The sequence below is a fragment of the Bos indicus x Bos taurus genome, chromosome 15 (genome assembly GCF_003369695.1).
Source record: "Bos indicus x Bos taurus breed Angus x Brahman F1 hybrid chromosome 15, Bos_hybrid_MaternalHap_v2.0, whole genome shotgun sequence".
Lineage (NCBI taxonomy): Eukaryota > Metazoa > Chordata > Mammalia > Artiodactyla > Bovidae > Bos > Bos indicus x Bos taurus.
The window spans coordinates 6,766,852-6,789,244 of NC_040090.1; the positions used below are offsets into that span (position 1 = coordinate 6,766,852).

Consider the following 22,393-nt stretch of genomic DNA (forward strand, 5'->3'; position numbering starts at 1 on the left):
GCTCAATTTGCTTGTCACAAGGACACACGGCAGGGCTTGGGGTGCCCCTGTGTTCACTGAGGGTTGGGGGGGCAGGATCTGTCCTGTGGGGTTGCTGAGGGAGGGGCCGGGGCCAGCGGAGAAAGCCAGGGCCACACATTCTCCTGGAGAGCCCTTGATCTCAGGAATTTGTCTATATTTAGCAGGTGGCCAGGCAGGGTGCAGATAAGGAAGGTCTGGAGAGGGGGCGGCCCCTTATATAGTCCGGGACCGGAGCCCTGCTCAGAGTCTCTTTGGGTGGCCCGTGCCTGCTCGGTTCCTGCTGTGACCTCTCTCAAGATGCCCGAGCCAGGGAAGAAACCAGGTAGCTCCAGGCCTGGGCTGGGGGCCGACCGTGGGGCAGGGAGGGCTGGGGACATCCTCGGTTAGGGGGTGGGCCCAGGAATGAGCTCCTGAGGGGATTCCCAGGACAGGGGCTCTGTCCTCCTGGGTCCTTTTTCGATTCTCAGTTTCTCCTTCTCATCGTTCTGATGAGAGTGAGGGTAAACCAGGATCAGGGGCCCAGAGGGGGAGACAGCCAAGGCAGGAAGCCCCCAGGGCCATCGCCCCACTCTCAGGATGCCCGGGGACCCCTCCCTGCCTGCATCCCCATCTTCTGCAGCAAGGTTAGGTCCCGGCTTGCCCTTTGGGGAAAGGCTGCCACAGGAGGCACCACAGGATGACCCCAGACTTGAGCCCATCTCCCTGAACATCTTGGATGGGCCCCTCCCCTCTCTGGGTCTTGGTTTCCCCAACTGTACAAAGAGGGCTTCGGTGGGTTGCTTCTAGTTCTGAGAGTCTCTGCTTTGCCAGCCTGCACCCCTGTGGCCCCCACACCAGGCATGGCCCCCACACTGAGGTGATGCAGGGCCTCTGCTCTGGGGAGAGGGTGGGCAAGAGGTCCCTGAGCCACCGCCAAGGGCAGAGAAAGTCACAGCCCGGAGTCCCCGCCCTGGCCTTCCAAGGTTGTCCAGGTCAGGGATCAGCCCCCCAGCCCCAGCCCTCTCCCAGGCCAGCTTTATCTCACTTGCTGATTCCCAGCCCCAGGCCCTTAGAGGACAAATTTAGCCACGTCCTAGTAGGCAGAGTGCTGGCCCCTTGCCAAGGGCCGCAGTTGGTGGGGGCTGGGCTTCCACAAGCAGAGAGGGTGGGCTCTTCAGGGACACACCTAGCAAAATTCCTCAGGCCTGGCTCTCCCACTTCCTGGCTGTGTGATCTTGGGTAAGTCACTTAACCTCTCTGAGCCTCAGAGCCCTCCTCTGGGGATGATAACTGCACCTACCTCATAGAGCCGTTGGAGTATTAAACGAGGTGATCCATTAAAGTGCTCACCACCTTATTTAATAAGAGGGTATGTAGGAGTGGGGTCCAGGGACAAGCCAGGGGACCCCTGCAAACTCCATTGGCCCCTCAGTCTCCGCCTTCAGCAAGAAGCCACGGTCCGCAGAGGTGGCCGCCGGCAGCTCTGCTGTGTTCGAGGCCGAGACAGAGCGGGCAGGACTGAAGGTGCGCTGGCAGCGGGCGGGCAGCGACATCAGTGCCAGCGACAAATACAGCCTGGCAGCCGAGGGCACGCGGCACACGCTGACCGTGCGGGATGTGGGTCCCGCCGACCAGGGCTCCTACGCGGTCATCGCTGGCTCCTCCAAGGTCAAGTTTGACCTCAAGGTTGTAGACGCAGGTAAGCGCCTGGGCAGCCTTCCCTGAAGTTGGAGCAGCCCCGCCAGCTCTCTGTCGATCACGGCACAGGAGCTGTCTTCCCACTTTCTCGCCTTGGCCCTGGTTGCACCCTCAGCCCGCCGTGGCCTTTTCCCGTTTTCTGTAGCAAGACCTTTCTGAGTGTCCCCGCGAGGCTCCCTGGCCCATCTGGGCCGATCTGGAGGTGGGGGAAGTTCAGAGATGAGTCAGACGTAACACTGACCTCCCGCTGGACACCCCCACATGGATGGGAACTTGGTGGGCTGGGTGTGCTGGCAGGGAAGCCCCTATGGCTGTGTGCCGAGCCCCAGCCCAGCTTGACGGGCTGGACCAAGACCCAAGCCTGGAGAAGGAGAGGAGGGATGTTCAGGCCAACCCTCTGAGATGAGGGCACAGACAACTGGTGAGGGCAGGGAGAAGGTGAAACGCAGGCTGGATGGACTTCTTGCAAAGATGGGAAGGACCAGGGACAAGATTACCGGGGCGTGGGGGCAGCGGGGCTCTGATTAGAAGCTGCTCCACAACCCCCAACCTGATCCCCTCCAGGGAAAGCGGAGCCTGTGTCAGCCCCTGCTCCCGCCCCCACCGAGGCCCCTGGAGCCCCGGGAGAGGCCCCGACCTCTGCCCCTGAGGTGGAAGCAGGCGCCCCCAGTCCCGAAGGTGAGAGGAGCGGGGCAGGGAGGCCGGGTCGGTGGATGGGGGTGTCCCAGGGCAGGTCTCAAATGCCTCTACCACAGAGTCCAGCTCAGCGGCCCCTGAGGGCCCCAGTGCCCCTGGCGACCCCATCGGCCTCTTTGTGATGAGGCCACAGGACGGCGAGGTGACCGTGGGTGAGTGTGGGGCTGCTGCCCCCAGGGGCGAGGTGGGGGACGGAGGCACAGGGCGTCCCCCAAGCCCAGACGGTCACGCCTCTCCGGCAGGTGGCACCATCACCTTCTCAGCCCGCGTGGCCGGAGCCAGCCTCTTGAAACCGCCCGTAGTCAAGTGGTTCAAGGGCAAGTGGGTGGACCTGAGCAGCAAGGTGGGGCAGCATCTGCAGCTGCACGACAGCTACGATCGGACCAGCAAGGTGGGGCCCGCGGGCACAGGGTCACGGGGACGCACAGCGAGGGGATGTGGAGAGCCCCTGGAAGGCCCGGCGGGGCACAGAGAGGCAGGGAGGCACTGAGACCTGAGCCACAGAGGAGGTGCAGAGAAGGGGTGTGGAAAGCCTGCAAAGCTGGTTGGGGGGTCAGCGGCACACAGTGAGCTTGGCGAGGCTCAGAGGAGGGTTATTGGGGGCCTAGAAGAACATGGGGGCTCAGAGGCGTGATAGTCTCATGTGTGTGCTCAGTCGTGTCCAACCTTTGCGACCCCATGGACTGTAGCCCGCCAGGCTCCTCTGTGCATGGGATTTCCCAGGAGTGGGTTGCCATTTCCTCCTCCAGGGGATCTTCTCGACCTGGGGGTCAAACCTGTGTCTCCTGCATTGGCAGGTGGATTCTTTACCACGGAACCACTAGGGAAGCTGTGATAGTCTCAAGGGAGCATAATAAAGCCTGGGGGCACCAGTCAGTGAGGGTGCAAAGGCCCCATATGGAAGGCTATCAGCTCACGGGGCCCTCGATGAGCAACCACAATTCTCTACACACACGAGGAAACCAAAGCTTGAGAGGTTGCTGTTGCTGGTCCCAGGTCACTCAGAGCCAGGCCTGGAACCTGTGCTTTGACTCCCAGCCTTTGCTCCTCCCACTCTTCCACAGTCCTGGCCCAGGCAAGGGGGCTTCTGGAAGGATAGGGTGGACATGTTCAGTTGTGTGGGCAGTTCCCTGAGCAAAAATGCCTTTTTTGGGGGGCTGAACTGCGTGGCTCTCAGAATCTCTAATCGGTGATCCAACCTGGGCCCATTGCAGTGAAAGCATGGAGTCCTAACCACTGGACTGCCAGGAAATTCCCCCAAAATGCCTCATCCTAAGCGAATGCCATGTGCCTTATAGCCACCCCTGATTTCTATTTTATCACCACCCTGTGCCAGCAGACAGCAATGTGTCTTGAGAAGGGGTCCCTTTTTTATGTATCCAAAACGGAATGGATTCATTTAAGCCCCGAAGGGTGAGAAGGTCGGTGGTCCCCAGCCACCCCGGCTCCTTTCGGGTGCAGGGCCTTGTCTCCCGGCCTCCAGCCTCCCCGACACCTGCCCTCCACAGGTCTACCTGTTTGAGCTGCGCATCATGGATGCCCAGACCACCTTTGCCGGCGGTTACCGCTGTGAGGTGTCCACCAAGGACAAATTTGACAGCTGCAACTTCAACCTCACTGTCCATGGTGAGGGGCCCTGTGGCGTCTGCTGGGTTCAGGCTCCCCGTGGGTCCGGTCCCCACCCCCGCCTCCACTTCCCAGTACTAACGGGGATGCTGAGGCCTGGCCATACGCCCGCTGATCACACGCTCAGTGCTATTCACACAGAAGCATGCAAGAAATACATCGGGGCTTCTAGGCTTGGGGTGGGGCTTGACCTCAGATCTCCTCTGGGTATCATCTTGGTGTCTGATGATTAGGCACTGGTGAAGAGGTGAAGGGTGAGTCGAGACATGGGAGGGAGATGAATCTGGAAGGTATTGGGGACCATGAACTGCGCCACGTCCCTGGTTCCTCAGCGCGGGCTGGGAAAGGTTCAGAGGGCAGGTTCCTGGGACAGATGCCCACTGTCAAGGGGTCATAGGTGGGCAGGCCTGTGACACCAGGAGATCCCAGGGCAGGGCTCCTGGGCAGGCCCCCTCTAAAGCCTTCCCCCTGACTCTCGTCCCCCCTCTTTGAAACCAGAGGCCGTTGGCCCTGGAGATGTGGACCTCCGATCAACTTTCCGCCGCACGTGAGTGGCCCTCTCTCCTCGGGGCTGTGGGGGAGGCCAGTGCTGGGGTCTGTGGCCCCTTGGGGTCAGGGCCAGGGTGATGTGGGGGCCCAGGGCTGGGGTGGGATGTTGGGGGGACCAGGACTGGGGTTGATACGGGGGTCAGAGCAGGGGCATAACATAGGGACCAGGGCTTGTGGTAATGTGAATGGCCAGACTGAAATGGATGGGTGTGGAAGAGAGTAAGCTCCCTGGGCAGGTGAAAAATCTGAGTCTTATCCCCGCAGGAGCCTGGCTGGAGGCAGTCGGCGCATCAGGTGCCCCTTCCAATCCACCTGTATGGTGACTCCAGGGGTCTGAGACGGGGCGGGGGGGGCACGCCCGCTCCGTCAGTGTCCCTGTCTCTCCCTCGCCCCAGCCCACCCCCACCCCGCTCCCAGACCCTTCTATTCGTAGTTGGCTCTGTCGTGACCTCACTGGGGGTTCCTCTCCGCAGCGACAGCCATGAAGACGCTGGGACTCTGGACTTCAGCTCGCTGCTGAGGAAGAGGTAAGCCCAGGGAAGCAGCTCCCAGAACACGTGGCTCCCTGATGCTGGCCCTGTGGTTTTCCAGCTGTGTGACCCCGAGCAGGTCATGCACCTCTCAGAGCTAGTTTCCTTGTCTGTCGGACGGGACAGTCCAGGTGCTGGGAAGAGTCAGAGGGCTCAGCAGAGGTTACATCCCATGTACTAACATCCTCACACTGTTCCCGTTACCAGCCTACACTTGAGTCTGTGATGGCTCTTCCCAATAGGCTCTGGAGACCCACAAGCTGGGAGAGGGCTCCAAAGCCTCAGGAATTGCCCACCTAGGCCACACAGTGCAACTGACCCGTGTGCTCTGTGTCCTGTCCCTCCCTCTCTTGCATCCTGCATTACGGCCAGTGCTGCTTCAGCCCAGAGAATGGGCACTGGGGTCAAGTGCTTTGAGGGTAGCAGGGCCATCCCCACCAGGGCAGATGACAGATGACAAGGCTGGGGATCAGACTGACCTGGGTGAGGATCCGGGCGAGGATCTCCACTGACTGGGGAGTCTCTGAGCCTCCGGCTTTCCTGACACTCACCTATCAGAGCTCAGGAGGAATAAACAAGGCCACGGGTGCCCTGTAAACGGAAAGGTGTGAGTGCAGGGAGGAAAGTGGAGGTGAGGCCCCATGTGCTGTGGGTCACGGAGGGATGACCGTGCCTTGTTTCTGAGTCCACACTTGCATTGTGTGCTGCATGACAGGCCAGTAAGTCGAAGGACAACTTGTCGGGGGCAAAGAATAAGGACTTTATTCAGAAAACCAGCAAACCAAACTAATGTCCCAAAGAACCATCTTACCCCAGTTAGAATTCTGGTCTCTTCTACTGAAAGGGGGAGGGGGTGTGGCTGGTTATTGCAGACTTCTAAGAAGAATGCTTTGTTCTTGCAGCCCTCTAGGTAGATTTGGTCACACTGTTCTTGTAAACTCCCCACAAGATAATTGTTATCTTTTGTAACTTTTTATCTCCATACGAATGAAAAGCGTTCTATACCTTTAAAGGTCCAGCCAGGGAGACACAGCCTTGAGAATGGAGAATGTCATATACTTTATAGTTCAGGGTATAGACAACATGCTTTTACAAGGGTGCAGAGCCAGCTTGACGAAGCACAGGCAACAGAGCACAAGGGTTGTGCTAAAGGCATGGACTCAATATGGAGTCACCTTTGTTCTCTGTTCCGTCTCTAATGTGTACACTGCCCTTCTTTCCTGCCTGGAGCAGCAGTTTACGGACCCCGAGGTGAGTGTCCCAGGAAGCACCGCCCCCCTCCCTCCGCCCTTATCACCCCTACTTCAGCCAGGAGCCCCTCCCCGTCCCAGTCCCCCACACTGAGCACCTAAGGCCTCATGATCCCCAGAACTGGTCCAGGATCCACTCCAGTTCAAGCTGCCCCACCAGAAGGGAAGGGTCAGCGGGGCGGGGGCAGCTCCCGCTTGCGGAGGGGAGGGCAGGGGGACAGCAACTCTGTCCTGGCCACGGGGGCTCTGAGGCCTTGCCACGTGGACGCAGGCTGGAGGCCCCCGCCGAGGAGGACGTGTGGGAGATCCTGCGGCAGGCACCCCCGTCGGAGTACGAGCGCATCGCCTTCCAGCATGGAGTCACCGACCTGCGGGGCATGCTCAAGAGGCTCAAGGGCATAAAGCGGGACGAGAAGAAAAGCACAGGTGAGCCTCCAGCGCAGAGCCAGGCGAGGCGAAGGCTGGCTGAGCGCCTGCCTAGATGTGCGTGGGCACGTGCACGCACGGCGGCGCGCAGACGCAGGCATGTGCACACAGCGCGGCACGCAGACGCGCTGCCGGGAAAGAGCGGCATCCAGCTTGACTCAGAGACACCCGGGAAGGGACCATTTGGGTGAACGTCCTCTTCTGTGGGGGTAAAAAGCTGGGGTGCCCGGGTTGGCATCTGGTCACACAGAAAAAGAAAAGGGCAGTTAGCCCCGAGATGCCACAGGAAGAGGACGGAGCCCAGGCCAGCCCTCCTCTCCACAGCCAAAGCCAGGAGGCCCCTTCCTCCCCGACCCGCCCTTGGGGAAAAAAGTAGCCTGCTTGATTCTCCCCATACCCCCCAGAAGGGGAGGAAGCCAGTTTAGCCCAGAGGACACCGCCCCCTCCCCCGACCCGGGAAGAGAAAACCCTGGTTAAGCCCCCTCACAGGCCAACAGAACAGGTGGGTGCAGGTGAGCGCCCCCGGCCCCCACCCCAGGTGGGTCAGAGGCGAGGGCTCGGGTCAGCCCTTCCCCATCGCGGGCTTGACATGGAGACCCCGAGTTGAGACGGAGGAGGCACCTAGAAGGAGGGAATGAACCTGGGGGTTGCCACAAAAACAGACCGGAGAGGAAGAGAAGGCCCATTTGTCCCACCACCCATTCTCCTGCCAAGCTCCTACCTTTCTGGAAGCCCTGAACCCTAGCTCTGAGCTGAGCAGGTGAAGTGGACCCCAGGGAAGGAAGCCAGAGAGACAAGAAGCTGACAGAGATAAGGAGACAGTCACAGCAGAGGCACAGAGAGAGACGTGGGGAGGTGGGACCGTGTCCTCCTGGCCTGGGCCAGCCTGGGGAGCCGGGGGCTGAGGGTGGGGGTGCTCAGCCTTTCAGAAGAAGCTGCAGCCGGCCTACCAGGTGAGCAAGGGCCACAAGATCCGGCTGATGGTGGAGCTGGCCGACCCTGACGCCGAGGTCAAGTGGCTTAAGAACGGACAGGAGATTCAGATGAGCGGCAGGTGAGGGCGGGTGCTGGGGCCTGGGGGTGCTGGGGCCGGGAAGGGCTGCCCCCCAACCTGCGTTCCCTGCCTCTCTCTCCGCCCCTACCCTCTGGCCAGCTCTCACTCCCTATCTCTGTCTCTCCCCATTTCTCTGGGTTCTAACTCTCATCTCTGTTTCTTCCCGGCTCTCTCGATCTCGCTCCTCGCATCGGGAATGCTCCATGGGCCTCTTCTGCTCTGCAGCAAGTAAGGTTCCTTGGGCTGGGGGCACAGGGGTCCCGATGGGGGTTTGAGGGGGCACCCAGGGCCCAGGCGGGGAGTCCATGGGTCTCCTGCCCCCACCCTGGCCTTACCCAGGTACATCTTCGAGTCCATCGGCGCCAAGCGCACGCTGACTATTAGCCAGTGCTCGCTGGCGGACGACGCAGCCTACCAGTGCGTGGTGGGTGGTGAAAAGTGCAGCACCGAGCTCTTCGTCAAAGGTAGGCCCGGGGCCCTGAGACCCCGAGAGGGGACCCACAGAGCGGCCCGCCCATCTTGCTCCCTCCGCTTGACAGAGCCCCCCGTGCTGATCACGCGGCCTCTGGAGGACCAGCTGGTGATGGTGGGACAGCGAGTGGAGTTTGAGTGTGAAGTGTCTGAGGAGGGGGCGCAGGTCAAATGGTGAGTGCCGAGGCAGGGGGTCGTGGGGCAGGGCCGGGGGCCTGGGGTGTCCCCAGAGGGGGCCCTGGCACCTGCTGCCCACCCTCTGGCCAGGCTGAAGGACGGGGTGGAGCTGACCCGGGAGGAGACCTTTAAATACCGGTTCAAGAAGGACGGTCAGAAGCACCATCTGATCATCAACGAGGCGACACTGGAGGACGCCGGGCACTATGCACTGCGCACCAGTGGGGGCCAGGCTCTGGCTGAGCTCATCGTGCAGGGTGAGCCCCCAGCCACGGGCGGGGATCAAGCAAAGCCAGCATCAAGGCCCGCGTGGTCCTGGACACGCCACTTCAATACCTCAAACCTCACTCTCCTCATCCATAAAATGGGGATGCTGGGGTGACCACCTGGAGAGTGTTGGGAGGTTCAGATGGGCCTGGTTAGCGTCACCCACCCTGGTGCACTTAGGTTCCTTGTGTACACAGCACCGTCACAGGCACACAGGCATTGCACTCATGCATGCACTCATGTGTTTTCACAAGCCCAGGAGATCTCCGCAGGGATTCCCACCCACACACACCCGCCCCAGCTCACTGGCTCTGCCCTGCCCCACAGAGAAGAAGCTGGAGGTGTACCAGAGCATCGCAGACTTGACGGTGGGCTCAAAGGACCAGGCTGTGTTCAAGTGTGAGGTGTCAGATGAGAACGTGCGGGGCGTATGGCTGAAGAACGGAAAGGAGCTGGTGCCTGACAGCCGCATAAAGGTGTCCCACATCGGGCGGTGAGTGTGCAGGATGTGCCAGGGACAGTCACAGAGAGACAGCAAGAAACAGAGAGACACAGGCAGAGGGAGGGACAGACACACAGAAAAACAGACTGAAGCAAAGAAAAAGAGACGAACAGAGAGAGAGAGAGCTAAGAGTGAGCTAGAGACAGAGACTGAGAGACGGGAGAGAGAGATGAACAGAAAGGGACAGACACACGGTCAGGACAGAGACAAAGAGGAGAAGGGACGCACCCAAGTGTGGAGAGGCAGAAGCGTACGGAAAAGGAAGGTCCCTTAGAGATGGAGGGGGAAGTCGGAGACAGATGAGGCAGTGAGAGAGACAGGCTGGGACCCCCAGCTCGTGACCAGGGCGAGGCAGGGCGCACGGGGCATGGCTCTGGCCAGGGGCCCTCACTGTCTCCCACTCTCTTACTCATACCCTGAGTATCTGGGCCAGCCCGTGCTGGGCCCAAGGTCACAGAGATTAATGTGACAAGCCCCTGCCCAGTCTCCAAGGGCCCAGCCAAAGGGACACGTCTACACTGCCTACCTCTGAAAGCAGGCAAGGGAGCGGAAAAATTCAAAAGCAGAGAAAGCACTCAAAAAAAATTTTTATTTTTTGGCTGTTCTGGGTCCTTGTTGGTGTGCACAGGCTTTCTCGAGCTGCGGCAAGCGGGAGCTCCCCTGTGGTTGCAGTGCTGGGGCTGGCTCCTCATTGCGGTGGTGGTTCATTTTGAGGAGAACCCGCTCTAGGTGCACCTGCTTTAGTTGCTCCTCAGCATGTGAGATCTTCCCGGACAAGGGGTCGAACTCATGTCCTCTGCGTTGGCAGGTGAATTCCTAACCACTAGACCACCAGGGAAGTCCGAGAAAACACTCTGCACACCATTGAGCCAGGGCAGGGCGAGGGCTCCCTGGAGCCCTGGCTGGGGTGTCTGGTGAGGCAAGGGGTACGTGGCCCAGCAGCGTCCCTTGAGCCACGACTGCCCTGTAGGGTCCACAAGCTGACCATTGACGACGTCACGCCCGCAGACGAGGCGGACTACAGCTTTGTGCCGGAAGGCTTCGCCTGTAACCTGTCTGCCAAGCTCCACTTCATGGGTGAGCCGGTGCTGAGGGGCAGAGGGGCCCCTGCTGCTGGGCCCATCCTGCACCCTGGTGCCACTTGCTCTTCCATCTCTTGCAGAGGTCAAGATTGACTTCGTGCCCAGGCAGGGTGAGTCTCGGACCCCGGCATGCTGCCTCCCCCACCCCGCCAGGGTCTCCTCTCCACTCAACAGAAGCAGGGAGCCGGGAGTCGGGACCTGGCTCAGCCTGAGGCCCAGCCTCAGCTCTGCCACTCTGACCGCAGGCCAGCTGCAGTCTATCTCAGCCTCAGTTTCCTCACCTCTAAAACGGGGACCCCGAAGTGGCTCCCCAGTGGGGTGATAGGAATGATGACCTAAGGTGGTATGTGTGAGCTTGCAGAGGACATCACAGTTGTGGGGTTTTATTATTAATCTTTTTTGCTTTTAAGAAGTACCTCTCCTGCATTTAGATTAAACTGTGATCAGGCATTTTAGGATTTTAACTTCAGGAGACTTGTCCAGGCTGAGGCGGGCTCTAGGCCAGGGCTTTCCAAACAGGGTTCAGTAAGTTTGAGAAACTCTGAGCCGTCCGTCTGTCCTACTGCTTGTTGTTTCAGAAAGCGCATGGGCATGTCAGAGGCTCTGAAAAGTCCTACTCAAGTTGGTTTAACCCAGGGTTTCTTAAATATTTTCCATGGAAACTTTTTTTTTCTAGCAAGACACTGGTGTTCCCCCAAACACCATCTGAGAAATGCCATCCTAGGTGACCCAACGTTATGAACCTCCCTGGGAACTTCCTGGGCAGATGGCAGTTTTAGGTGTGATCGGGCAGGGTTACACAGGTGTATATGTGTGTTAGTACTCATTAAGCAGTGTGCTCAGTGTTGGCATTTGATTGTATGCAAACTATACCTCGAGAAAATAAATTCAGAAGATAAACCAACTCCCAGGGGCATGTGCTTTTTCCAGTTCTCCCTTCTTTCAGAGGCCTGGGGCCCTTTTCTTCTTTCTCTGACCTGTTCTGTCTCCCTGCCAGAACCTCCCAAGATCCACCTGGACTGCCCGGGCCGCGTGCCGGACACCATCGTGGTTGTGGCCGGGAACAAGCTACGCCTGGACGTCCCTATCTCCGGGGATCCTGCTCCCACTGTGATTTGGCAGAAGGCCATCACAAAGGTACTGTGGACCCCTCCCCCCACGCCCCCATCTGTAAAATGGGCGCGTGGGCCCAGCACGCTCCCCACCCCACCTGCGCACGCCCTACAGCTGGCCGGGGGTGGGCAGAGCAAGGACAGGGTGCTTGGCAGGTTTCCCTCCAGGCCAAACCAGACCTTCCTCCTCCGCCCTCCCTCCTTCCTTCCCGTCCTGTTTCCAGGGGAATAAGGTCCCAGCAGGGCCAGCCCCTGATGCATCAGAGGAGTCAGGTGCCGGTGACGAGTGGGTGTTTGACAAGAAGGTGAGTGAGGCTGGAGGAGGCTCGTTTGGCTGCCGTGAGTTTCTGTCCACGTGGGATCCGCCCTCAGGCGAGGTCTCTGTTGAGATGCCCCATTGGGCCAGCTGTGTTCCTGCCCCAGGCAGGGTCTCCACCCTCCACACCCCAGGAAGTCATTCGGACTTGCGGGCTCCCTGGCTCTTGTCTTCCTGAGCCCACCTTGACTTTGTGCTCCCTCCTCGTGGGGGAGTAGGTCCTTGGCCCTTTTCGGTCGGAGTCGCAGCCAGGGCACCGCTCTTGGCTTTTCTTTCTCCTCCACGCACTGCTGCTTCCTCTGCCCAGCTGAGGTCTTTTGAGACCCTCACAGTAATTGTGTGAGGTCGTTTAGGTCAGAAAGTCAGACTGAGGATGGAGAGGATAGGTGACTGCCTGAAGTTCCGTGACAAAGTGAGGGCCGTGCTCCGGCAGGTGGTGGGAAAGGGTCTTGGATTAGACACTCACACGGTGGTTTCCACTGAGGCTGTGTCTCCCCAGCAGACCCGGGCTGAGCTGCGTGTCCACCTCAGGGCTGTCAGCGGCTGCAGGAACCCCTGGGGTCTGACTTGAGCCCCCCCCCAACTCCTCCTCCCCCGCCAGCTGCTGTGTGAAACAGAGGGCCGGGTCCGAGTGGAGACCACCAAGGACCGCAGCATCTTCACCGTCGAGGGGGCCGAGCGGGAGGACGAGGGTGTCTACGTGGTCACGGTGAAGAACCCCGTGGGGGAGGACCAAGTCAGCCTCACGGTCAAGGTCATCGGTGAGGCGGGGGTCCAGGGGAGAGCACGGAGGTAACCAGGGAGGACCCGGCTGTTCAGTCCTTTAGGCTCTCAGCAGACGTCGCGGGGCCCTCTCAGATGGGTAGAGCGGGTTGGGACTTGGACCTGGGGGCACACAGGCAGTGGGGAGCCGTAGTCGGCTGATTGCAGGCTGGTGACCTGATGAGAACTGCATTCTGGAAAGATGGTGTTAGCCTGTGGGGGCACGGGGGAGCCTGTTGGTTAGGGTGGTGAGGGGATGGGCACCGTTGGCCCCGGCTGGGCAGGGCACATGAGGGTACACTCCCCCAGATGTGCCGGATGCTCCTGCGGCCCCTGAGATCAGCAAGGTGGGCGAGGACTCGTGCACGGTGTGCTGGGAGCCCCCGGCCTACGACGGCGGGCAGCCGGTCCTGGGTGAGCTGCGGGCATGGGACTGAGCCCTGGGCAGGGCGCGTGGGGTGGGGGGCTGAGCTGCAGGCAGACCAGCGCGCCGGCCTCCCCATCCAGGCTACATCCTGGAGCGCAAGAAGAAGAAGAGCTACCGGTGGATGCGGCTGAACTTTGACCTGCTTCGGGAGCTGAGCCACGAGGCACGGCGCATGATCGAGGGCGTGATCTATGAGATGCGGGTCTACGCAGTCAACGCCGTGGGCATGTCCAGGCCCAGCCCTGCCTCCCAGCCCTTCATGCCCATCGGTGAGCCTGCGAGTGCCCCCAGCCCTGCCCCGGGCCACCACGGCCAGGGTGCAGTAACCACAGCCATTCTTCGGGCTGCGTTCACAGCCCTCGACTTCCTTCATTCCCGTCATCTCACAGGTGAAGAAAGGGAGGCTCTGGGAAGTAAATTACTTGGGAGCCCAGCTGGCAGCGGGTGAGACTCGCCTCTCCAGCCCCACTTTCTGCATCTGTGAAGTGGGGGTAATGACAGTGTCTGTTTCACAAAACTGCTGTTAAGATGAAGTGAGAGCACGCAGGGGGAGCATCTGGCATAGATGCTTCTTTTCCCCCCTTAGACCCCCTCTCTTCAGCCAGGGTTTGTGAGCCAGGGAAGGGGTGAGGGCAGGGGGCTGCTGAGGGTGTGAGGGATGTCTGTCTGTGGAAAGCACCTTGGACCAGGAACCAGAGCCAGCACCTTTGTCCCCAGGAGGAATATCTGGAGTCATGGTCTCCCCCGAGCCTCAGTTTCTGCATCTGTATAATGGGGGTTGAGAAGTCCCCAGGAGGAATATCTGGAGTCATGGTGTCCCCCGAGCCTCTGTTTGTGCATCTGTATAATGGGAGTTGAGAAAGTCCCCAGGAGGAATGTCTGGAGTCATGGTGTCCCCCGAGCTGCTGTTTGTGCATCTGTATAATGGGAGTTGAGAAAGTCCCCAGGAGGAATGTCTGGAGTCATGGTCTCCCCCGAGCCTCAGTTTCCACATCTGTATAATGGGGGTTGAGAAGTTAGAGCAGCCCCCGAGGGTGTGGCACTCTTGAGGATCCCTGTCAGTGTCAGGACCCATGAGTCTAGGGGACAGGGTGGCTGGCCGTAGTGGGGCAGACACAGGGAGGGGCAAGGTTTGGTGAGATGGCAGGAAGAAGGTGCTCTGGGGGCAAGGGCTCAAGCCTCCCTCTTTAGGGACTGACTGCAGTTTTCTCAGCTCACTTGTACAATGCCAGGAAACTTCCATGTTTTGGGTTAGTTTTCCCTTAAATTACATCTGTAGCGTCTTCTGCTCCGTCTGAAAGAAGCGACTCCTTCTAAGCATGTTGGTATTTGGGGTGTCTTTTTAGATCTTTCTTCTGTAATTGCTGGTGCTGTCTGGGTGCGTGTTTGTTTCTAAGTCTTTCTAGAGACATGTCTTTTAACAAAGCTGGGCTATTTCTCAAGTGCTTGAAGGCCAGTGGAAGGGGGAGGGTTTCCCTGGATCCTTCAGCTGCACTGACGGGTGCAGCCTCGCTCAGACCCCGTCTGCCTCCCCTCTGCCCAGGCCCGCCCAGTGAGCCCACACACCTGGCGGTGGAGGACATCTCCGACACCACCGTCTCCCTCAAGTGGAGGCCCCCGGAGCGCGCGGGAGCCGGAGGCCTGGACGGCTACAGCGTGGAGTACCGCCGGGAGGGCTCCGGTGAGGGCGCTGCAGGGCCCGGGCCCCCTGCCCCCTGCCCCCTGCCGGGCCTGCCAGCCACCGGGAGGTGGGCAGCAGGCTGCAGACCCTGCCGGCCTTGCCGCCTCACGGCCGCCTCCGCCCCACCCGCAGGCTCGGCGTGGGTGTCTGCCCTGCCAGGGCTGATAGAGCGCACTTCACTGCTGGTGAAGGACCTGCCCACTGGCGCCCGCGTGCTCTTCCGTGTGCGGGCGCACAATTTGGCGGGGGCTGGACCCCCCGTCACCACCAAGGAGCCTGTGACGGTGCAGGAGTTGCTGCGTGAGTGGCCCCCGCATGCAGGGAGGTGGGGGCGGTTGGGGAGAGCCTGCCAGAGGGAGGAGAGTGCCGGGCAGGGACGAGGGGCCGGCCCCCTTACCCCGGGGGTGGCACGTGTGGGGCCTCCCGCCTGGCTGCTCCCTGTCAGTCCCCGGTTCGGACCAGGGAAGGCGCAGGTTGTTGCACCATCACCGTCGAGCTGTTCTGGGGGTCTCTCAGCTCCATCAGTTCGGCGTTGTCCACGTGCTCAGTACAGAGCAGTGAGGTCACTTGGCGTCAGGTTGGCCCCTGGGGGGATCCACTTTCCATTAGTCTGTCACCAGCAAAGAGTGGATCGTTGAGGAACTGCTGCTCAGAGTGGACAGAGAAAACAGCAGGGGGCGTAGAGGCAAAGGCCTAGATTAGCATCCCGGCCTGTGGCAGACTGGCTGTCGGACCGTGAACAAGTCCTTCACCCGCTCTGGTCCGTGCCTGTGTCGCAGCATGAAGCTTGGTGGTGGCGGAAGCCCTGGGACCTTTGGGGCTGAGGCTGGGCGGCGGGAGGAGAGGGGGGCCCAGCCACGGCTCTCCAGCCTTGCCTGGGCCTGCAGGCCCCACCAAGCCACTCTCCTGTGCCCACAGAGCGGCCTCGGCTGCAGCTGCCCAGACACCTTCGCCAGACCATCCAGAAGAAGGTCGGGGAGCCCGTGAACCTCCTCATTCCTTTCCAGGTAGGGCTGGCTGGCCCCTGCCCTGGCACACTCGCACGTCCTCAGCAGGGCTGGGGCAGGGGCCGGGAGGGCGGGCCAGGCTCGCCGCTGAGCTGTGCTCCTCCAACAGGGCAAGCCCCGGCCTCAGGTGACCTGGACCAAGGAGGGGCAGCCGCTGGCGGGCGAGGAGGTGAGCATCCGCAACAGCCCCACGGACACCATCCTGTTCATCCGGGCGGCGCACCGCGCCCACTCGGGCACCTACCAGGTGACGCTGCGTGTGGAGGACATGGAGGACAAGGCCCAGCTGGTGCTGCAGGTCGTTGGTGCGTGGCCCAGGGCACCCCTGCAGCCCCTCCAGCCCGAGCAGGGCTGCCGCTCGCCATCTTGCAGGCCCGGGGCCCCTCCTCTGGGAGGCCCAGAGCCCCTGCTGAGGATGGCGGCCGGGTCCTGGCAGGCAGGGGGGCCCCTGGAGCCTGCATCCCCTGCCTGTACTCAGTGTCAGAGGCGTGGGCTTCCAGCTGAATCTGTCTCCTGCAGACAAGCCAAGTCCGCCCCAGGATATCCAGGTCGCAGAGGCGTGGGGGTTCAATGTGGCTCTGGAGTGGAAGCCACCCCAAGATGATGGGAACACAGAGCTCTGGGGGTACACGGTTCAGAAGGCCGACAAGAAGACCATGGTGAGCCTGGGGCCGGGCCCCAGGTCCCTGCCCGGGGCCCAGCTGCCCTTCCCCGCCCTTGGGCGGGGCCCTCCTCTCTGCCCTGGTTCCCTCCACAGTGAGGGCGCAGACAAAGGGGTGCCCGAGAGAGGCCCTGGCAGTGCGTAGGGCCTGCCTCAGGGAACCTTTCCTTCGCTGCCCACCAGGAGTGGTTCACCGTCCTGGAGCATTACCGCCACACCCACTGCGTCGTGTCGGAGCTCATCATCGGCAACAGCTACTACTTCCGGGTCTTCAGCCATAACACAGTGGGGCCCAGCGACACAGCCGCCACCACCAAGGAGCCGGTCCTTATCCCCAGACCAGGTGCTGGGCCTTCACTCTGGTCCCCGGGGTGGGCAGGGCTGGGAGGCGAGCCTGGCTGGGTGCGGCCCTCTGGGTGCTGAGTTTTGACCCCCACAGGCATCACGTATGAGTTGCCCAAGTACAAGGCCCTGGACTTCTCTGAGGCCCCCAGCTTCACCCGCCCGCTGGTGAACCGATCGGTCATTGCCGGCTATAACACTACTCTCTGCTGTGCCGTTCGGGGCAGCCCCAAGGTAGGGACCTGGGGGCGCTGGTCCAGGCCAATCCAGGAGAGCTGCCTGTGGGCCCCCACCCCGAGCAGTCCTCTTCGCGGGCTGCCCCTACTTCCTCTCCACCCCAGGGGTCAGGTGTCTCTGTGAACAGGGCCGAGACAGTCCTGCTGGCTCCGTCTGTCCTCAGCCTTGGCCAGTCTGGGACTCTAGCAGGTGCTCAGAGGAGAAACAAACGTCGGGTCTCCTTCAATCTGAGTGCGCTCCCTCCCGCCCTACTATCTGCAGCCCAAGATTTCCTGGTTCAAGAATGGCCTGGACTTGGGCAAAGACGCCCGCTTCCGCATGTTCAGCAAGCAGGGAGTGCTGACCCTGGAGATCAGAAAGCCCTGCCCCTTCGATGGGGGCATCTACGCCTGCAGGGCCACCAACTTAGAAGGGGAGGCCCAGTGCGAGTGCCGCCTGGAGGTGCGAGGTGAGGAGCCACCGGGCCAAGGCCGGGTGACCCGGGGACGCTGGGCTTCTGCCCTGCTGCGCGGGCCCAAGCTGCTGCTCTGGCTGAGAGCGCGGCTGGCACAGCCGGGTGGTACTGGCCCCTGCACTTTGCTGCCAGAGCTGTTCCCTGAGCCTTCCCGAAGGCTGGGGGTGGGGGCGGGGGCTACACGTGGTGCTGGGAGGTTGCAGCACAGATTCGGCATGGCCGCCTCCTCTCCCACAGTGCCTCAGTGACCGGGCTGGCTCCCTGTGGATGGCCAGGTATGTGCTCCAGATCACCCTTGGTCCAGGGGCAGCCACCAGGAGGTGGGGTCCAAGAGGCTGTTAGGGTTTCAGCCCAGCTCACTCAGATGGGAACCTGTATTACAGATGCAGCTGGAGCTGGCCCGTATGCCAGGAGCCTGGAAGGAAGCTGGATAGGCCGCCTTCCTGCTGCTGGATGTGTGTGCAAGTGTGTACACTGGAGTTGGGCGGGGGGGGCACCCGTAGGGCAGCATAGTCACGACAAGCGGGCACATTCTGACCTCAGAGCTCCATGCGGAAGCTCTCAGACCCTGTGTGGGCTTTGGAAGTGGTTGCTGGGACGGGCCTTTCTGGCCTGCCGTGCTTTCTCAGCGTGTAAGGGCAATAAAAGATCGGTGCAGCCACTGAGAACTGACTTTTGTCCAAGGTGCCTGTTTTCACAAGAAGCACAGGAAAATTTATATTGAAAACAAACAAGGCCGGTGTTCTTTCTCCTGGATGAATTAAACGAGGACCAGAACAGGGTCCTAAATTCACGAAACAATAATAGAAGGAACTCAGTCTCCCCGACCTTCCGTTGAGGAAACCAAGGAGCTGTGACAGAGGAAAGTGCACTGTTATTAGCAAAAAGGCCAGAAGCCCCAGGCTCTGCCGTTGTCGTCCTGGCGACCGTGGTCACGGTGGCCTGGTGAGGGATAGTGACGGGCGTCTGTGTTTCTTTGCCCATAAGGCCTGGGGTGAAAGCATCCCAGCGGCTTTGGGGTCCCAGTAGGCAAAGAACCTGCTGCCCACACACAGCTGTGTTGCACGGGGAGAGGGTCCTGCTGTTGGACCAGACAGGACCAGGAAGGTGTGCGGGGGCCAGGGCCCTGCTCCCCCCATCGCCAAGTAGTCAGAAGCCCACCACGGATGTCCTTTTGGGAGGAGGAAGCCAGCAGCTTTCAGAGGTCCTCTGATAGAGTGGTTTTTCCACGGTATAGAAAAGAAGTTCCATGAAGGCTGGTCCAAGGACTCCTGCCCTGCCTCAGACACTCCTGGTTTCCAGGCCCTGGGGGAGGCCCAGTCCTGACACCTCTCTGGGGAGCTGAGGCCCAGGCCTCGGTCTCTGTCCAGCCCCACTGAATCCCTGCTCCCTGTCAAAGCCCAGTTTGGCGGCTCCCTCTAGTGGCCCACTCGAGCACAGCCACCCTGGGGCCGCCCCTTGGAGCGGGCGGCGGGGCAAGGTGGGGCGGGCACAGCCTCACCTCCCCAACTGCCTCTGGCGGAGGTGCCTTTGTGGAGTCCAGGGCTGGCCCTCCTCGCACAGGGCTGAGGGGCCTCACTGAATGCACGGCAGCCAGGAACCCACGGGGAGTTCAGGACGTTTATTTCACATTCACACCTCTGTACACCTTCTATAAATAGTGTGGAGCCGAAATATTTACAGTCCCCTGCTGCCCACTCCCAGGCTCGCCTGCCCTCACACACGAGTGGGGTCCGAAATGGCCTTTCCCCTCCCCACCCCACCCAGCTCCAGGCGGGGCAGCCCACGGCCCTGGGAGTCTCCTACTGAGGCGGGCAGGCCGCAGGGAACTCGCCACTCAGCAGCGAAGGGGGTCGGCGCAGACCGCTGCGGGGGGAGGCTGTGGGAGCAGCCGCCAGGCAGGCCTGTGCCCGCGGGCAGCAGCTTCGGCCTGGGAACTGCCCGAGGAGCATGGCGGGCCCCACTGGCTCTGCCGCCCCTGACCCCTCCCATGCTCACCCACCCCTCACCGGGGGCGGGGACGAGCCTGCTGGGTCACAGGGAGGAGAGGCCAGGTCTGCCCTGAAGACCCACGATGTCACGGACGAGAACCACAACGGACAGCTCAACAGCACGCAGCAGGGGCTTGCACCTCAGCCTCGTGCGATCTCGGGAGCCACTGGCCCGAGACGCACACGCGTGTGCACGCACACACACACACACACTCACCCTTGAGCCCCGAGGGGACAGCAGGCTGGTCTTCTGGGGGAGGGGAGGGAAAGGCGGGAGAGACTAGCTCAGCCCCGTGGACACGCTGAGACACACACACACTGAGAGCCGTCTGAGCTGCGGCGAGAGGCCGGCAGAGGACACGCCATTGGCGCGCTCGGCAGCATCGTGCCAGGGCAGCAGCGAGGGGCAGCCTTTGGCCCTCCCCATCAGCTAGAGACGGGCCGGGGCGGGGTCCTGAGGTCCTCCTCACTGCTGCGGACGGCAGCCACGTACGAGAAGAGACACAACACGGAGTAGCAGATCTCGTGGGCCTGGGGGCAGAGAACCAGCCGGGTCAGCGCAGGGGACGCAGGCCCTGCCATCCTCACTCGTGGACGGCTGCCAAGTGGGAGACTCCAGGCCTCCAGCCGAAGAGCCCCCGCGAGGCCAGAGCGGGCTGCAGGAGCGGAGGCGGGCGCCTCTGCCGGGCCAAAGGCCTGCTCCACTCCAGCGGCACCTCTGGCCTCCAGACCACACTCGCCTCAACCACTCGCCATCGCCCTCGCCCTGCGAGGCCCGCCCCCCTCCTGCCGGAGTCGCCCTGGGAGCCCTCTGCAGACCGGCTGGCGGGGCTGGCGGCACACTCACCATCGGTGTCTTGTACTTGTGGCTCACCACTTCTTTAATTTCAGGAACTACAACCGGACGGGCAAGAGACAAAACAAGAGAGTTCAACACTTCAGAGCAATGACGCCACGCTCCCCCAGGCGGCGGCGCCCGGCACAGGGTCCCCTTCCCCTCTGGGCCTCACCCAGCCCCTGCGAGGGGACACCGGCCCAGACGCCCTGAGGTCCGCAATGGCCCCTGGCTCTACGGCTGCGGCTCGACCCCGCTGGCCGCCACTCCAGTCCTGGCCCCCAAGGACCACGGCGGGTGCGCCCAGCTTTCGGCCAGAAGAAGAGCAGTTTCTAGCCTGTGCCTCGCCTTGCTGGGACCCCCGAGCGCTCAGCCCCCTGCCCAGCCCCACCCTCCGGTCAAGGCAGCAGATGCCCTGTGCTCCCAGCCCAGACACGGAGGCTCCTGAGGCGGGATGAAGCGGGGGCGGGACACTAAACCCACCAGACTCGGGAGTTTCCTTCCCTGATGGCAGGAGAGGCCCAGGCCTGCCCGTGTGAGGGAGAGCGTCAGAGGGCCCTGGAGCAGACACACCGAGCAGAAGAGACAGGCGAGGACGGCACCCGGGGGAAGTGACAGGGAGCGTCAGGCAAGATACACACAGGTCCACGGCCCAGGGGCCAAGACTGAGACCCCTGGCCCCAGCCCTGCGGGGCTGCTGCGCGGCCAGAGCAGGGAAGCGGGTCTCCTGGCCTCAGCCCCATCCCAGCCCCGAGACCAGAAGTGGGGGGCATCATGCCCCAGAGGGCCCCTCCTCCTCCTGACCCTGGGAGGGGAGTTTGGGGCCCAGGGTTAACAGGGAGTAAATACACTCGTCCAAGGTAGAACAAGGAGCCCAGGTCCTTCTCCTGAGCCAGAGGACACCCCCCGCCCCCCGAAACATCTCTCTGGCAGAGGAGAGGAAGGTGTACAGAACCGGTGAGCCAGCGCAGGTGGAGGACGTGGGGAAGGAAGAGGGTGGAGGGAAGGTTAGGGAAGGTTGGCGATGGGAGCAGCTGGCCTGGGCGAAGGGAGCCCGCCCACCCAGGCCCGAGGTGGCGGGCAGGGCCTGGGGAGGCAGCGCGGCGAGGTCACTTTACCTGCTGGAGAACGAAGGTTTTCATAGCAGCGATGAGGGGCACAAAAGAATGAAGCACAAACACAGCAGGAACTCAAAGCCCCAGGGTGAGAACCCAGATGCCGCTCAGCCCTGGGTGTGGGGGGGAGCCTGGCTCCCGGCTCCCTAGGCCTGCCTGCGCCCCTGCGCGCCTTCCTCTGGCTTGGAGGCTGCACGGACCCTGGCGTGGCCCCGGGGCAGTTGGACGAGGCGCTGGGCTGCTAGAGGGACTGAGGCGGCTACGTGAGCACAGCTGAGCGGGGGTGCGGCTGGGCCGCTCTGCCCCCAGGACTTTCTGACTTCCGCCTGGCCAGGCCCAGCCAGGGGAGGCGTGCTGGTTGGAGGAGCCCCCTGAGCACCAGCAGAGCTCTGGGCCGGTGTTAAGCCGCTGCTCTGGGGCCTGTTCCCTGGCAGCACTGGCTAGCTTTCCTGCCTCCCTTCTCTCATCCTCCCTACGCTCCTGCTCCTCCTGACCTCTCTGCAGAGGCGCTTCTTCTCTGTCTCTAGTCCCTCCTCTGGAGCTCCGAGGTTTGAGTTACTGCCATGTGAGTCCAGACCTAAGAGCAAAATAGTGTAATTACCAAATTCCTCCAGGACAAAGACGCCTCGGACTGTATTGCACTTTTTAATGTGATTCAGCTCTATGAAAACCTGCAAGAGAGGGAGGGAGGGAGCGGTAAGGCCCAGAGGCTCCCCCTCCACCCGCAGAGCCCCCTCTCCCAGCTGTAGCCCCGTGCCCACACCGGAAACCTATGTCCCAAAGGGAGGGCACCAGAACCCACACACACACAGCTCAAAAGCGCCAAGAAGCAAAGACAGCAGAAAGGGCAGTACCTTCCGCTCCTGGCCGGAGGAGAAAGCATGGGAGAGAAAGGAAGGTGTTAGTTTTAACGGTCAAAGCCAACCCCGAGGCCCCTCTGCCGGCCTGGGCTGCCTGCCCGCACCCTCTGCCCAGGGCAGCGCTGGCAGGACCCGGCACCCCGGGGCCCCCGCCCCGGCCCCTCAGCGCTCTACCCCGCCATGCGTCCTCCTCCGGCGCAGAGGGCTGGCACGCACAAAGCTCTCCTCACACTGTCCTGGGGGAGGTGGGGGCATCTTCTGTGAG

General features: G+C 61.8%; 2 protein-coding genes across 32 annotated transcripts in view; one reads left to right on the forward strand and one right to left on the reverse strand.

The window, feature by feature from the left end:
• The first annotated feature begins 208 nt into the window (after nucleotides 1–208).
• On the forward strand, nucleotides 209–17,999 carry MYBPC3 (myosin binding protein C, cardiac). Its single transcript, XM_027562434.1, has 34 exons — nucleotides 209–343; nucleotides 1,433–1,699; nucleotides 2,263–2,376; nucleotides 2,454–2,546; nucleotides 2,637–2,785; nucleotides 3,903–4,020; nucleotides 4,519–4,567; nucleotides 4,834–4,863; nucleotides 5,043–5,096; nucleotides 6,333–6,350; nucleotides 6,621–6,775; nucleotides 7,697–7,829; nucleotides 8,055–8,057; nucleotides 8,169–8,293; nucleotides 8,369–8,474; nucleotides 8,568–8,734; nucleotides 9,072–9,237; nucleotides 10,217–10,323; nucleotides 10,409–10,438; nucleotides 11,326–11,465; nucleotides 11,665–11,745; nucleotides 12,358–12,517; nucleotides 12,828–12,932; nucleotides 13,026–13,214; nucleotides 14,489–14,626; nucleotides 14,759–14,926; nucleotides 15,545–15,633; nucleotides 15,743–15,938; nucleotides 16,153–16,292; nucleotides 16,478–16,637; nucleotides 16,734–16,870; nucleotides 17,135–17,321; nucleotides 17,565–17,602; nucleotides 17,711–17,999. Exons 1-33 carry the CDS (start codon nucleotides 319–321, stop codon nucleotides 17,573–17,575), a joined length of 3,810 nt encoding a protein of 1,269 aa, XP_027418235.1. The 5' UTR covers nucleotides 209–318; the 3' UTR covers nucleotides 17,576–17,602; nucleotides 17,711–17,999.
• Nucleotides 18,000–18,929: 930 nt separating this feature from the next.
• Nucleotides 18,930–22,393, reverse strand: part of MADD (MAP kinase activating death domain) — a 40,583-nt gene continuing 37,119 nt past the window's right edge. For 15 of the 31 annotated variants that reach the window (XM_027562403.1, XM_027562417.1, XM_027562411.1 and 12 more), the window contains 4 exons: nucleotides 22,123–22,131; nucleotides 21,870–21,939; nucleotides 20,166–20,212; nucleotides 18,930–19,849 (listed from right to left, as the gene is read on the reverse strand). In XM_027562403.1, coding sequence (XP_027418204.1) covers nucleotides 19,745–19,849; nucleotides 20,166–20,212; nucleotides 21,870–21,939; nucleotides 22,123–22,131 — 231 coding nt within the window. In that variant the 3' untranslated portion in view covers nucleotides 18,930–19,744. Of the gene's footprint in view, nucleotides 19,850–20,165; nucleotides 20,213–21,762; nucleotides 21,846–21,869; nucleotides 21,940–22,122; nucleotides 22,132–22,393 lie in introns of all 31 variants that reach the window. The other 16 variants (XM_027562431.1, XM_027562430.1, XM_027562428.1 and 13 more) reach the window with 6 other exon arrangements.

Excerpts from the sequence above, each read along its gene's own strand:
- MYBPC3 (XM_027562434.1), top strand. The coding sequence starts at position 319 with ATGCCCGAGCCAGGGAAGAAACCAG. Across the intron at positions 2,547-2,636 it reads GGACGGCGAGGTGACCGTGG|GTGGCACCATCACCTTCTCA; the intron begins GTGAGTGTGGGG and ends CCTCTCCGGCAG. Across the intron at positions 8,294-8,368 it reads CACCGAGCTCTTCGTCAAAG|AGCCCCCCGTGCTGATCACG; the intron begins GTAGGCCCGGGG and ends TCCGCTTGACAG.